Below are 15,233 nucleotides of genomic sequence, written 5' to 3'. Positions count from 1 at the left end.
TGTTTTACAGTTGCAATAATGACTGAGTAACACCTTTCCCAGGCTAGACTCCATGTGCCTTTGGCTGCTTCTGAGATAGACAGCTGAGGCAGACAGCACTGCAATCCCATTACATAATTTACAGTTGGAGAATCACGCGGTAGGAGCCAAGGGCTGGAAAAATAACGTCAGTGTCAATATTCAAGATTCGTAGGAAAGATGAAAGGCTGGCACTACTATCAACACTATATAAAGGAGTTGAACCAGCAACACTACTCTATCTTTTAGTAGCTCACACACTATGGATGCAAAATCATGAAAAAGGCCACATGCATTAAGGGGAACAAATAATGTGGACAATATTAACTCCACATGCAGAACTGAACACATGCACTAATTTAATAGCCGTGGGAGTCAAGGAGCCAGAGCTGGAGGACTTTGGGGCAGATGGGAATCTTGATCTGTAAAACTGGGAAAACTGGGAGGGGAAAGGTCTTTGGAAGGAAGGTGAGTTCAGCCTTTGATGTGGTTAGAGTGATGTGGCAGAGGGGACAATCCATGGATTGGAAATCCATGGGTTGGAAATACGGGTTAGGATTTTGAGAGGGAGAGAGAAAGAGAACTCTAGTGCTGACAGCTAACATCATCAGCATTCTCAGGGACCTCATGGAACACTGTTGCAGGGGAGTGGGTCTGGCACTAAGACAGCACTCTTCAATGACTTCATCAGACTCTAAACCACAGGAAAGCGGTTTCATCATCCCCTAACTGAATGTCTTTCAGCCTCTGGACTTCATCTGGCAAAGGCTAGAGTTAACAATGGTGGGAAGCATCCGGAATCTGAGCTTCATGTCTTTCCTCTGTTACTTAAACTCCTCTGCCTCTCCAGGGCATCACAGCCTGCATTTGGCTTTAACACATTGTTGTCCATTCATGTTTTCATCCAACATATTTATTCAAATATCCTTCTGTCAGGTCTGTATACAGTAATTTTTGTACAAGTGCACTGGGCAAGTTGGTGCTTTTTAAACTGTTGTGATGAATAATGATGATGTTGGAGAAAGAACATTAAGTGAAGGTGACTCTGGGTAGCTAATTCCACCTCATTTTGCAACCTCTTCCCCTTTTTGCATACCGTGACTAAATTCTAAGGTTGAAGAAGAGCGAACTATTTGGGAAGCGTCTTATTTCCTGTTCCTTCATTGGCTTCCTCCTTAGGACGGCTCAAAAAAGATCAAAATCACTGTCACTCCATGCAAGAACTGTGGGAACTGACAGCTATAAACCACCCACTCACACAATACATTGCTTTGCATATTATTTCCTTATTACTTACATAATTTATTGTAAGATATTCCTTTTCTTTTCCCATGGCTGTCAAATCTCTGCTCAATCAGTACAGGCTAAATTCTGTGTTAAATGACCCAGCTTCAGGATGGGTAAATTATGACCTCGGGCTACGCTCTTTTTTTCTCGCCTGGTAGCTGGGAAGTCTCTTAAGCTGTGTGCCTTTCCACCAGACTGGTCTTGAAGGTGGGTGGTTCTCTATGAATCTCTGCAGAGTGGCTTTAAAAGATGCCAAAGCTGGACTGTCCATAAAGTCTACTAAAGGAAATTGTATTATTTACAAGTCATCTTTTAGGTTTAATACGTGGTGAAACATTTTCACATCCCTTTCCTTGAATTAGTCCAGCAACTTCCTCTTCTATTGGTCCACTCTGCCACTAAGATTCTTCAGATGAAAGGTGCGGTGGGGACTCCAGCCTCCCGGACACCCTCAGCCCGGACATTTTTGGTTAAGTGCTGCCTCCTGGCGGCGGCCCTACGGCCCGACACCTTCCCGGCCCGGTGGAGACCACTTTCTTTAATTTGGGATCTTGAAGCTGACGCAACAGCTTCCCCGAGGGGGCGGAGAGTTGAGTCGCCCTTCCGGGAGACCCCTCCCCTGGCTCCAAGCGGGCGCCGCTCCCTCCCCTCCCCCGCGGGGCTTGTCGATCCACAGTCCCTCCCGAGTTTCAGCCGAGAGCGTCTCGGGGCTGGAGGCGGGGTTGCCTGGGTTCGGGGCCCTTGCCCAGACCCCCGTCGGGCCCGCCAGCTCGAGCTGGATTGGGAGGGGGGGAAGAGGAAGCTGAGCGTTCCTGGGGCGGAGGACGCGTCTAAGGGTATCCGCGGTCATTTTCATTTCCCAGGGGCAGCGCAGCTGTGCCTGAGCCAGGACAGGGCAGGGGAGCGGCTTGCGGGGCCTCTCGGTTCTCGGACCTTTGCGATCTTCGCCTACACCGACCACAAGCTCTCTCTTCTAGCGCTTCCTGGAGCCCGTGGGGGGGGCGCGGGGACTGCTTGGCCAGGTGGAGGGAACGAAGGAGTCCGGGTGGGGTGGGGTCCTGGTGCCTCAGGGCAGAGCCCGCCTCGGCCGCCGCAGCCAGACCTGGACTTCGGAGGCGACCGAGCCTCCCAGAGGGCCTTTGGGGGCGGGCGGTGGCTGGGTCGAGGTGCGAAGGAGAGATCTTCGGGCCGCAGACACGGAACCGGGGGCCGAGAGAAAGAGGGAAGTAACGGGAAACGGCGGGGACGACGTCAGAGGGCAGGGCCGGGAGAGCTAGGCTGGGAGGGGGGGCAGGGCGGGAGAAACGGGCTAAGGTGATCTCTGCGCGCGGACGGGGCGGGGGCGGAAAGGGGATGGGGCGGGGCGAGGAGTGCAGCGGGGGCGGGTCTGGGGAGAGTTCCCGATGAAGGGCGTGCAGTTCCACTTTCCTCGAACCCGCTTGCATTTGCTTGAGCCTGAGCGCTTGCCTCCCTCTGCCTTTGTCCCCTCTGCTCTTTCACTCCTTCTTCGCGGACGTCGCACCTTGTGCTCGCCGCACACAGACCGGCCACCTGAGCCTGGGTGTGGGGCAGAGCAGCCGGGAGCTTCCAAGCCGGGGAAGGCGCGTTAGATGAGGGGCTTTTTGTTTTTGTTTTACCACTGAGGAAGCGGAAAGTCCCTTTCAAATCATTCTAGACCGCCAAGTAAAACTGTGAAAACTATACTCTTTTCCTTTCCTTCAACCCATTACAATCAAAAAGAATAAATACCCTCCCCCCTCAAAACTCGTCGATTAGGAGCCGGAGCAGCTGCAGCATAGGTGGGCCTGAAGGGCAAGTTCAGGACATTCCCGGAGCCCAACTGGGAAATCAGTCTAGGAGGAAGGGCATTGTTCATTCATTTATGCTTCCAGCAAACATTCGTTTGTCTGCACGGGCCCTGCGCTGGGGATGCCAGCGAGTAAAGCTCTGGTGGTGCTGCATGCTAGTGGGGGAGGTGACAGCAAACAAACAAACTCCAGGTGATAGTGGGTGCCTTTGAAGAAAAGTCCGGCCGGTGAAGCGGATGGAGATTGGCAAAGGGAAGAAGTTACTCCTTCCGAGACTCCTCAGGGAAGGTCTCTGATTAGAGTGGTGTTTAAGTACAGACCTGAATGGAGTGAGTGAGGGAATGAACAGTAACATGGAAATGTTCCAGGCAGAAGGAACAGCCATTGCAGAAGCCCTGAGGTGGCAGGGAGCATGCTTGTGTGGCAACAGCAAGGAGACCAGTGTGGCTGGAGTGAGGGAGAGGGAACAGGGGCCAGTGCCAAGAGGGGCAGCTTTAGGGCTGTCTTCCTAGGAACTTCCCTCATTTACAACTTGGATTTGAGCCCAGAGTGGGATTAAGGGGCAGGCCAGCTGGGCAAGCAGCCTGGGTCTAAAAGGGCGCTAAATTATCCTTAGGGTAATTCAGACGTTTGGAGCCAATGAGCTCGGACTTCTGTCTCTTGGTGAACTGTAAGTTGGCTCCCCTCCACTGACAGAATCCTTGACGACTGCTCACCTAGACCACCTGTCTCTAGAATAATTCTGCAACACGCAGGTACAGGTACAAGTTGCAGGGTTAGACCAGCCAACTGATAGTTGCCTAGAGGCAGTGATCACAGCTGGAATTCTGAAAATGTGCTATGCGCTGTGACGTGCCACTCCGTGGGATTTATGCCATTGTCTACATTCAGAATGGTTTGATATGCCTACCAAGAAACTGTCTGCTTCAGAAAACTGCATGTAATGAATTCATGCATTAAGCTCTAATTTTGAAGAGAAAGAATGAGGCTTCCAGTTTTTATTCCGAGAAAATCGGTATTCCCCCACTTCTGCTACATAAACATTCAACAGATATTTAAATAATGCTGGTTTGAGGGGGTGCCAACTCCCTGGCTTGCCCAGGGTGCCAGGGCTTGCTCTGGTCCACTTGGCCGGCTCTTACCTGGCAACACTTGCATCACGTGAACCACCTGGGGACCTGATATGTGAGCGGGCTTGCTTAGTGTTTGGGTGTGTGCGTGGCTATAACCCCACAACTGGCCTTCCTTGGTATGCATGGCTTACATAGGGGCTGAAACGGCACTGAGGCTCTTGAGATGGGACCACAGAGTTCCAACGCCCTAACCATGGATCCTATGCCCTCCACAGGGCCAAGGATAGTATGTGAGTGGGAGATGAGTAGGGAATGGAATGAGCGGGGAGGGTAGTTGTAAAGGGCATCAGGAGAGCACCTAGGTCCTAGGTCACTGGGAAAACTCAAGACCTCAGTAAATGCAGGACAAGCAGGAAGTTCAGGGGCTGAGGTAGAGGGGAGGAGGAGCTGAGGCTCCGAGTGGAGAAGGTGCCTGGAGGCAGGCAGGCGTTGAGGTCCTCTGGGTCTGAACAGGCTGTCCCAGCTCCAACCCGTTCCCTGGCCCCTCCCTGCTGCCGGCCAGAGTCACACATGTGTTTTCCTGTTTTCCAGATCGGTCCCCGGAGTCACACTCTGCCTTTTCTGCTCTTCAGAGTCAACAGCTGCTGGAGCTCGAGCCTTACCCCGGGTTCCCTTTCCCAGCACCTGCCCCTCCTCCTGAGTGCTGGTACCTCCTCCTCCTCGCACCTGCCCGAAGATCTCAGGACAGGTAAGAGATGGGAGAGGAGGGACGATGGGCGAGAGGGGAAGTGTCAGAGGAGGATGGAGTGAGTCCTGAGAACTGGCTGGACCGGAGACCCATGAGCCTGTTATTTTCCCAGCCCCAGCCCTCCCCATGCAGAGCCCTCTGCCCAGAGACTTCAGCGCTGCATTCGTGGAGGCCCTGGCCACAGAAGTAAACACTTTCTTTCTTGCTGCAATTTTTAAAAAAAATTTTTTTTAAAGGGACTATCATAGCTACAGTGGAATATAGAAAAACAAATGGAGAATGTGGGAGGGAGTAACTGAGCTCCCAGCTTGGGGAGATGGGGGAATCCATCTGGAGCAGAGTGTGTCTGTTTTCTGTTCCTGATATTCGGGGAGGCAGCACAGCCCAGTGGGAGCTAGGAAGGCAGGATGCGGGTGTCTGGGGGAGAAAGTGTCTTTTCACCTTAGCTCCCTGAGCTTGACCGAGGAACCAAGACGCTGAACGGTATGCTGGTCCCTGGAGGAAGCGTGTTTTGGTTTTGCCATATTCACAGGTGGGGTCAGGGTGCGGGGCTTCCCTGCCTGCTGGGGCCCTGCTCCCTGTGTTCCCTGAACCCCTGAATCTGAAACTTCTCCTGTAGGATGAGTGTGTTGTCCAGTAATCTCCACTAGGTCCTCAGAGAGGTATGCACTTCAGACAGGAAGGAGACGGGGTGCTGCGTATCTGGAACTCTGTTATCTCCTGGGATTCCAGGCTCTGCAAGTTTCTCTTGTAAAGCCTGGGGTGGGAGAGCACTTCAGGACAGGTCCTGCTGGTTCCAGGCTGCCTGAATGGTGGAGGCATGACCCTGAGAGCTGGGGTCTCAGGAAGGAATGCGAGCCGCCAAGGATGGTACCTTCCTGCCCACGGAGCTAGTGCTGGGCCGTGGTTGAGAAAAGAGGGGGCATCTTTTCTCTGAAGTCAGCCTCCTCCGTCCAGTTTGAGTGGGTCTACTGAAGAGTAGGCTAGGAAAGGGATTCCATTCATATAGATAAGCACTTCCTGGTGAGACCACTAGGGTGTGCTGTTTGCTGGAGTGTGGATTTCACCCCAGTGGGTTTTTGTCTCAAGATTCCACGATGAGGATTTCACCTTTCAGATACCACCAGCCAGAAAATAAACCCTGCACACGTCTCTCCCTACTTAACCTTACAGTTTCCCCTTCATTTGTCGCCCCTTCACTCCTTTTCCCTATGCCCCATTAGGACACATGCTCACCCTTGGTGCCAGGGAATTTGATCTTAAAAGGCCTAGCGTGATGATGCGTTTCCGTGTGTTTTTGTTTGCTTTAGAAGTGGGCACCCTAGCAATATAGCAGCACTGCCAAGAGGACTTGTAATCGTTTCTCGTTCCTGCAAAGGGATGAGAAAGGGGAGGAGCAGCCAGGAAGGAGATGGATGGGCTTTGTTGGAGCCTTTAGCCTAGACTTTATTTTATTTTATTTTAAATTTATTTATTTTATTTATTACTTATTTTTGGCTGTGTTGGGTCTTCATTGCTGCGCGCGAGCTTCCTCTAGTTGCGGTGAACGAGGGCTACTCTTCGTTGCGGTGTGTTGGCTTCAGTAGTTGTGGCTCGCTGGCTCCAGAGCGCGGGCTCGGTAGTTGTGGCGCACGGGCTTAGTTACTCCGCGGCACGTGCGGGTCTTCCCGGACCTGGGCTCGAACCTTTGTCCCCTGCACTGGCAGGCGGATTCTTAACCACTGCACCCTAGCCTAGACTTTAGACTGAAGGACAGCAGAGACTTTCTTTTAATCTAATCACATCCTCCCCCAGGTAGTTCATTAGAGAGCCATCTAAAGGGCTTTCCTGCCTTAGAGGAGGGCTAGAGACTGGGCAGGTCAGAGCGGGTGGGGAGGTTGGAGAGAGAGCACAGAGCTTGGGCTTTGTTGGCTAACCTACCTGCCTCCCTTGCTATGGCATCTTGGCAGGTGACTTACTTAGTGTCTGCCTTAAGGGGCTGCTGGGGGGATTAAATGAGATAAGACATGTAGGTGTTTAGCAATATGTCTGGCTTGGTTAAGTGCTCAATAAATGAGTTACTATTATTATAGGAACGTTTAAGTGGGAGCTGGGAGAAAAGGACAGTCTTCTGGATGGATTTCAGAAGTTTTTGTGAGAGTGGCTTGGGAGATATGATCTCTGGGAAGGCTAACATCGGGGTCCCCCTCCTGGGTGAAAAAAAAAAAGTTTAAGGGACGAGAAGGGGAGGTTGTAGGGTAAAGATAAGCACCCCCCTTACCCCAGGGCTTTTTAGATCTTTGTTCTCTGGTAGTTGAATAACCAAAGGGGGTTTGAAAGGGCACGAGAAGGAACAGAAAGACAGTTGGATTTCAGAATAAGTAGGGTGTATTTCTGTTGGTAAAGGAGACCCAGGATACCGGAGTTAAGTAGACTCTAAAAACAGAATATATGCTTTCCCCAAATTGCTCAACTTCCTCTGTCTGTTCTGGGCCTGTCCAGTATAGCTCAGTGAAAACTTATTTACCCATAGTTTTAGGAAATTAGAGTAAACTTGTATTTGGGGAAGGTGTTTATAGGAATTTATGCTTAGCCCATAGATCCTGGTATGTTTTCTTAAGGATGAAAGGGCCAGTGAGTTGGGCATGGATGCAGCCAGAGGTTTCAGTCTCATTTCTTGACCTTGTTTCCTCGGAAGCAGCTTGAGGATCAGCCTTGGGGTCATGACGCAAGTTTCGGGCGGCCACCTCTCACTCTGTGTGGGGAAGTGTGCAGAGTTCTCTTAGGACGCCCGATCACGAGTTGGACTGTACTTACACTTCCTCTAATCTGCATGTGAACAAGCCTCTGTGGCACAATGTGCAACCTTCCTGCCTTTCTTGTTCAGGGTGAGAGAGAAGTGGGGCTAAGCCGGGGCCTGGAGAGAGAGAGGGCTGTGCATTCTTTCTCAGCCGCAGCCCTGTCCTCAGCTACTTTGCTTGGGGACAGCTTCCCCAGGGCTGCAGAAACTGCACCCACCCAGCTGACCGTCAATCCTTTCTTCTGGGTCCCTGGTTCTAGAGCAGAGCTGACAAAGGAGATTTCTGAGAGAGGGCGTTCTTATCACAGAAAGTGCTGAGCCAAGAGCTCCTAGCCTGCCCCTTGCAGACGGGAAGGGCCAGTGAACCTTGGACCCAGACAGTTGCTTAACACCCCTCTCCCCCTCCCTCTGTCCCTCCGCCCTTCTTGACTTCTTGATATGACTTAAATCCATAAGCATTTGCCCGGCCTTTCCTTTTACTACTGGCTGAAGAGCAGGAGTGGTCAGATCACAGCTCCCAGAGGCTGTGTCTCTGTGTGGCCGCTGCCTCGGGGACCTGCTTCCACCCAGGGCCAGGGAGTGAGTGTGCTTCCCACCCTCTCCCTCAGCCCCGCTCATCTTGCCCACTCTCCCTTTGCTGCTCTGCTGTGTCCAATTGCTTCCTTTCCTGAGTGCCTCTAGCCCTAGGATCTGTCCACTTGCTTGGCCAGCCTGGCCTGACCTCCTCTCATCACCTCCTGCTCCGTGATGCCCAGCATTTGCTACCCCGCTTCAGCTGTTTCCTTGCCTCTGCTTTGGTGCTGTCTCTCCAGCAGCAACCTGCCGGGTGGGGAGTGGTCATTGGCTGCCTCCAGTCATCTCTAGGTTGGGCTGCACATTTGGATCACTGATCTCTCATCCATACTTTTTTTTGGGTGATGCAACTATGCAGGGATTTCATGGCCAGAGACCTACAACACCTAGGGGCTGGGAACGGTATTTGGGAAAGGAAAAGCACGGAGAAGAGGAGGCCTGTCTTCTTTCTGGGTGGGGCTGGGCTGGTTGGGCTTTGCTGGGGCTGAAGAGTTCAGCTGAGGGTTGTTAAGGGATACTCCCGGAACAGGTGGATAGTTGTGAGTTTCCGACAAGAGCTCTCTGAAGCCTTTGCCAGAGCCAGGGTCCTTGGGGGAAAAGGGCAGTGTTGTGAGGAGAACCCACAGACTAGCTGCTTGCAAGGTTGGCTCCCAAGGTTGCATCTCATCACAGGTGACAGGTGAGACTGAAATTGGAGGGAAGACAGACTTTTTTTTGGGTAAGGCTGAAAAGCACAGGCTCAAATCATTATGGTTACACATGGGAGCTGCCAAATTGTTCGTCTTCCTGTCTCCAGTGAGCTCAGATAGAACCGGGATTTAGTTTTCTATCTTGTAAATCAGGTGTAAATCAATGATGAGAAACATGCTTTCTCTCTGGGGAATGAGCGCCATCCTTTAAAGACTCGAGTTGGTGAGCCAGATGGAGAAGAGGTTCATGGGAGGTGGGACGTGAGAGAGAGGTCTCTGAAATGGTGGGCGTGGGTGGCTTGCCCACTCTGGCCCCTGTGGAGGAGAGTTCTCTGTAATTGCCAACCTGCTATATATCTTCACCTTTCTTCCTTAGAGGGCAATGCCAGAAAGCTGGTGAAGGCTTTCTTCTCCTCCTCCACCATGGTCGACGGCGTTAAGTATGAAGTGGCCTCCCAGCATGAGAGGGACGCCTCCCCTTTGGCCGATGAAGCCAGCCCCAGGTCGGAGCAGGTAAAACTGAAGAAGGAGATCTCGCTGCTGAACGGCGTGTGCCTGATTGTGGGGAACATGATTGGCTCGGGCATCTTTGTCTCCCCCAAAGGCGTGCTCATATACAGTGCCTCCTTTGGCCTCTCCCTGGTCATCTGGGCTGTTGGGGGCCTCTTCTCCGTCTTTGGGGCCCTTTGTTATGCGGAATTGGGCACCACCATTAAGAAATCTGGGGCCAGCTACGCTTACATCCTCGAGGCCTTCGGAGAGCTCCTTGCCTTCATCCGACTCTGGACCTCCCTCCTCATCATCGAGCCCACCAGCCAGGCCATCATTGCCATCACCTTTGCCAACTACATGGTGCAGCCCATCTTCCCGAACTGCTTAGCCCCCTATGCTGCTGGCCGCCTGCTGGCTGCTGCCTGCATCTGTAAGTGGGGCTGGGCAGGAGGGGTGGGGTGGAGCGTGGGGCAGAGGCCAGCACGTGAGTCTGCTTAGTCGGTAAGAAGGAGATGGAAAGGAATGCCTCTGACAGACACTTTTTTGTTGTTGTTAAATTAATGTACGCTAAGTGTGAAAATTCAAACAGCATCAGTGTCCAAAAAAAAAAAAAATCCTTTCTCCCAACTTCCTATGGTAAACATCATTAGCAGTCTCTACCTTTGCTGACATTTTTCTTCTTCTTTCAAGGGATGTAGTTTTGTTCTGTTTTACAAAAATGGGATCATAGTACACATGTAATTCTACAGTTTGGTTTTTTCCCCAGAATTTATCAGTGATGCTCTTTTCGATTTACAGATCTACTTTAAAACAATGCTTCATGTTATTCCATGTTAGTTTTAAGGATGTATTGTATGTTTAACTAATTAGGCCTCTGGTAATGGCCACTTCAGTTGGTTCCAGTTTTTCAGTCTTACAGATAACACTCCAGTGAATATCCTATTGCGTTTGCATTAGTTTTTCTGTGGGCTAGATTCTTTTTTTAAAAAATTTATTTCATTGAAGTTGAGTTGATTTACAATGTTGTGTTAATTTCTCTTGTACAGCAAAGTGATTCAGTTATACTTATGTATACATTCTTTTTCATATTCTTTTCCATTATGATTTATCACAGGATATTGAATATAGTTCCCTGTGCTATATAGTAGGGCCTTGCTGTTTAGCCATTGTATATGTAATAGTTTGCGTCTGCTAATCCCAAACTCCCAGTCCATCCCTCCCCTCCCCGCTCCCCCTTGGCAACCACAAGTCTGTTCTCTATGTCTGTGAGTCTGTTTCTGTTTCATAGATAAGTCATTTGTGTCGTATTTTATTTATTTTCAATTTTTAAAAAATTTTGGCTGCATTGGGTCTTAGTTGCAGCACGTGGGATCTTCATTGAGGCACGCGGGATCTTTTGTTGCGGTGCGTGGGCTCTTCGTTGCAGCGTGTGGGCTTCTCTCTAGTTGTGGCGTGCAGGCTCCAGGGTGCGTGAGCTCTGTAGTTGTGGTGCGCAGGGTCCAGAGTGTGTGGGCTGTGTAGTTTGTGACACATGGGCTCCAGTTGAGGTGCGCGAGCTCAGTAGTTGTGGTGCATGGGCTTAGTTGCCCCGCAGCATGTGGGATCTTAGTTCCCTGACCAGGGATCGAACCCACATCCCCTGCATTGCAAGGCGGGTTCTTTACCACTGGACAACCAGGGAAGTCCCTGTGTCATATTTTAGATTCCACATATAAGTGATATCATATCGTATTTGTCTTTCTCTGTCTGACTTCACTTAGTATGATGATCTCTCGGTCCATCCATGTTGCTGCAAAACGCATGATTTTGTTCTTTTTTATGGCTGAGTAATATTCCACCGTATATATGTTACACGTCCTCTTTATCCATTCATCTGTCGATGGACATTTAGGTTGTTTTCATGTCTTGGCTCTTGTAAATAGTGCTGCTATGAACATAGGGGTTCATGTTATCTCTTTGAATTATAGTTTTGTCCGGATATCTGCCCAGGAGTGGGATTGCTGGATGATATGGCAACTCTGTTTTTAGTTTTTTTGAGGAACCTCCATACTGTTTTCCATAGTAGCTGCACCAATTTACCTTCTTTGTGGCCTAGATTCTTAAAACTGTCATTTCAATCTACCTTGCCTTTTTCTCCATCTCATAAATAAAATATTATTTAAATTTGTACGTTCAGCAAAGCCACTTTGGAGGTGCTGAGAGGCTGATCCTCTGCAACCCCTTCCCTCAGCTGCCTCTGTTCTAGAAAAGTGCCCTCGCAGCGTGAGAGACCCTGGGACCTTGGAGACCCTGCCCACCCCCGGCTGTGGAGAAGCTGAGCGGTCCTGTCAGTTTCAGGGGCAGCTGTGGGGGGGACAGGCATTTTGCACCAGGTACAGCTGCTTGCTGTATCAACCCTCTCAATCAGCCTCATGTGCTCTTTCCTTTCAGTTTCTCCACTGCCTCATTTTACTCTCAGCTTCCTCTCCAGCCTCCCTCTTGACTGTTGTGCAGAGAGCCGGCTGTCCTCTGTAGGCTCCTCCCGTGGTGTTTCGTGTGCCCGTGTGTGGGTTCAGACTCATGTCTGTGTGTGGGGCTGTTTGTCATTCTGGCAATGGTCAGGGAGGTACAAAGGCACTGCCCTAGGTTGCAGGAAGGGGGTTTTCCCTTGAGGTCTTAAATGCGACCTGTAGTTTCTCTGGCATCGTTTACCGATGAGCTGGTGGGCTGACTTTCTGATGAAACTAATTTTAGGATCTGTTGGTCTCGGGGTCCCCTCAAACGTGGGCATATACTTATGTATCTTGTGTAGAGTAAGGATTATTCCACTTAAGTAAAATTTCCAAGAGGGCTGCATCCCTTTAAGCACCAGAATTCTATTTTAGCCATCTTGGTTGAAATCTCTTTAAAACCAGTGATATGTCTGCTTGCCCTCATAACTTGAGGTTTTTTTGGTTTTTTTTTTCTGGTGACTCAGGGTCACCACTGCACATGTCAAAGCTTGTATGACTGAGGCCCCTGGTCTGGGGATGAATGTTTGCTTCCTCAGTGGCCTCAGACAGCTGGCCTGACTTCAGTGCCTCAGGTTTTATTCTTTCATGATTTTGATGTGTGTTGTCTCTGACAGCTATTGTTCCTTGATTCTGGCATTGGGCCTGCCTTCGTCAGTCTTTTTAATTTGCTGCTTCTAATTTGGGAATAGAGATGTACTCAAACTCTTGTGCACCCAAGTACACATACACACACATGTGCACCCTCCTAAGAATACATGCAGAGTAGCCACAGTTACAATTAGTCTAGAGAGCTCCCCAGTTAATAAAAGACAGAGTTTCGTGCTGGATTTATGGCATATATTTGAGACAAGCCTGATAGAATGAAAAGCGTACCAGACTTGTGTTTGAGGCTGGGCTCTATAACTGTGTGTAGTGACTGTTACTTCCAGACTCCTGTGAGCATGACATGAGATTCAGTGAAAACCATAAATCATGACTCAAGTGTAAAGTATTAATGATTATGATTAAAATTGCTCTCTGTCGGTTGCTTATAGGACTTTGTTCTATCTCTAATAATCTTCAGAGGGACATAGAGATCTGGAAGAAGGTTCAGAAGTGCAACCGAGATTGTAAGTAAGAATTTAGGGGCATACGATTCATGAGTTTCTTCCTTCAGCTCTTGTTTAATGAGCAACCAGTACAAGTCGGATGCTGAGATATTCTGTCCAGATAGGCTCTAGGCAGTAATAGCTCATTTATCTAACCGTAACCCTTCAGGGGGAAACCAAGAAGTAGGGAGAGGAAGAGGCTTACAAGCAGCTGGGAAAGAGGCCCCCTCAGAGCAAGCGAGACGACTTTCCTCTTGTGGGGAGGAGCGCTTAGGACGACAGTGCAGGGACTGTGATGTCTGAACTGAATTTTGAATAGAAACATAGCCGTCTCCTCAGACACTTCTCACAGAGGGAACTGCGTGTGAAGGTGCAGGGTACAAAAAGGCGCAGAACCGGTTCAAGAATTCCAGGTAGTTGGTATGGCTGGAATGTGGGTAGGAGAGGAATGAGAAGGGAGAGACTGGAAATGTAGTCCCAGGGCCAGCTCCGCAGGGGTTTATATGGTGCCGGAACAGGTTAGACTTTATCTTGAGAGCAGGCAGAAGCTATTGACTTTCAGTGGAGACATGAAATCACATTTGCTTTGAAGAAGAACTCTGGCTTTGTGGAGAGTGTTTTTGGAAAAAAGTGAGAGACAGAAGGTAGGGGCACCAGGTTAGGGAGCTGCAACCTGAAGGGTAGTGACGGCCTGCACTTCGGGCGGTGCCTTTGGAAGGGAGATGAAGGGATGGATGAAGAAATAGTCATGGGCTTCCCTGGTGGCGCACTGGTTGAGAGTCCACCTGCTGATACAGGGGACGTGGGTTCGTGCCCCGGTCCAGGAGGATCCCACATGCCGCGGAGCGGCTGGGCCCGTGAGCCATGGCTGCTGAGCCTGCGCCTCTGGAGCCTGTGCTCCGCAATGGGAGAGGCCACAACAGTGAGAGGCCCGCAAAAAAAAAAAAGAAAAGAAATAGTCATAAGGTGGGATTTCTAGGACTTCTGGGTGTGGAGGGCTTTGGAGCTCTCAGAGATGATGCTAAGGATTCAGGCTTGGACAGATGGGGGGGATGGGTTTGCCTTCTGAAATAGGGAAGGTGGGCTGAGTGATGAGGGTCACCTGAGGCTTCCGCTGGGATGCTCATGTGCCCTTCCAAGAGCTGTGCCTTCCTAGGGTCATCGTGACCCAGAGTTGATCATTTTCCCCCAACTGAGTCACACTTACCTAAAAAAGAGGTACATGTTGATGTCAGTCTATTAATGGACATGGTGAGCATACATATGTGATTTCTTTTTAAAATTATTTTTATTTATTTTTATTTTTTGGCCACGCCATGCTGCATGTGGGATCTCAGTTCCCCAACCAGGGATCAATCCCGTACCCGCTGCGTTGGAAGTGCGGAGTCTTAACCATTGGACCGCCAGAGAGGTCCCACACGTATGATTTCTAATGAGCAGAAGGCATGTGTTCGCTATCAAGACACCCGCTTCCTAGTACCATAGTCACTGGGGAACCCATCTAGTAATCAGGGAATTCCTTGCAGGGCATGGAGCCAGAACAAAGGAAGAAAGTTTTGACTATTTGAGGAAAATTTGCTGAACGCGATGGGTTCTCTAAAGTATGAGGCTGAAAGGTAGAGCCCTTCTTGCAGGGAACTCATGGTTAGTGGAGAAGAAGGGCAAAAACAGTCAGTGAAACATTGTATATGGTGAGTGCTGGAGGGGGCTTGAGTGCGGCTAATTCAGGAGGTGAGGTCCGCACTTAGTACCCAACACTGAAGGACGGAGAGGAGTCAAGGGGGGGCGGTGAGGAACCCACTCACCACAGCCTACAGAGCCGACGCCATCGGACGCTCTGACACATCTCACCCCTCTCACCCTCACTCTCTCCGCTGCAGCTCCAGGCCTCCCCTTCTTGCTTTTCTTCCAGTTTGCCTGCCACACTCCCGCTTCAGGGGCTTTGTACTTACTGTTCTTTCTGCCGGGAAGGCTTTTTCCCCAGATGCCTTCAGAGCTTATTCCTTTACTCCATTCAAGTCTTTGCACAAATATTGCCTTACCGGAGACCTATCCCATCTAAAATGGTCACTTGCAGTCTCCCAGCCGGTTTTGTTTTTCTCTATAGACTTCTTACCACCTGACATTAATTCTTTACTTGTTTATTATCTATCTTTGCCTCTAGAGTATCAACATCATGAAAGTAA

At 50.1% G+C, this 15,233-nt stretch overlaps 1 protein-coding gene across 5 annotated transcripts in view; it reads left to right on the top strand.

The window, feature by feature from the left end:
* Positions 1-4,777: 4,777 nt before the first annotated feature.
* The window catches only part of SLC7A7 (solute carrier family 7 member 7), a 33,156-nt gene continuing 22,700 nt past the window's right edge, over positions 4,778-15,233 (top strand). For 2 of the 5 annotated variants that reach the window (XM_012537937.3, XM_033411616.2), the window contains exons 1-2: positions 4,778-4,934; positions 9,352-9,897. In XM_012537937.3, coding sequence (XP_012393391.2) covers positions 9,399-9,897 — 499 coding nt within the window. In that variant the 5' untranslated portion in view covers positions 4,778-4,934; positions 9,352-9,398. Of the gene's footprint in view, positions 4,935-6,829; positions 8,293-8,352; positions 8,966-9,351; positions 9,898-15,233 lie in introns of those variants that run through there. The other 3 variants (XM_033411617.2, XM_004283197.4, XM_033411619.2) reach the window with 3 other exon arrangements.

The sequence above is a fragment of the Orcinus orca genome, chromosome 2 (assembly GCF_937001465.1).
Source record: "Orcinus orca chromosome 2, mOrcOrc1.1, whole genome shotgun sequence".
NCBI lineage: Eukaryota > Metazoa > Chordata > Mammalia > Artiodactyla > Delphinidae > Orcinus > Orcinus orca.
Note: the sequence above shows the minus strand (reverse complement) of the source record. Positions and strands in the feature narration are given on the sequence as shown.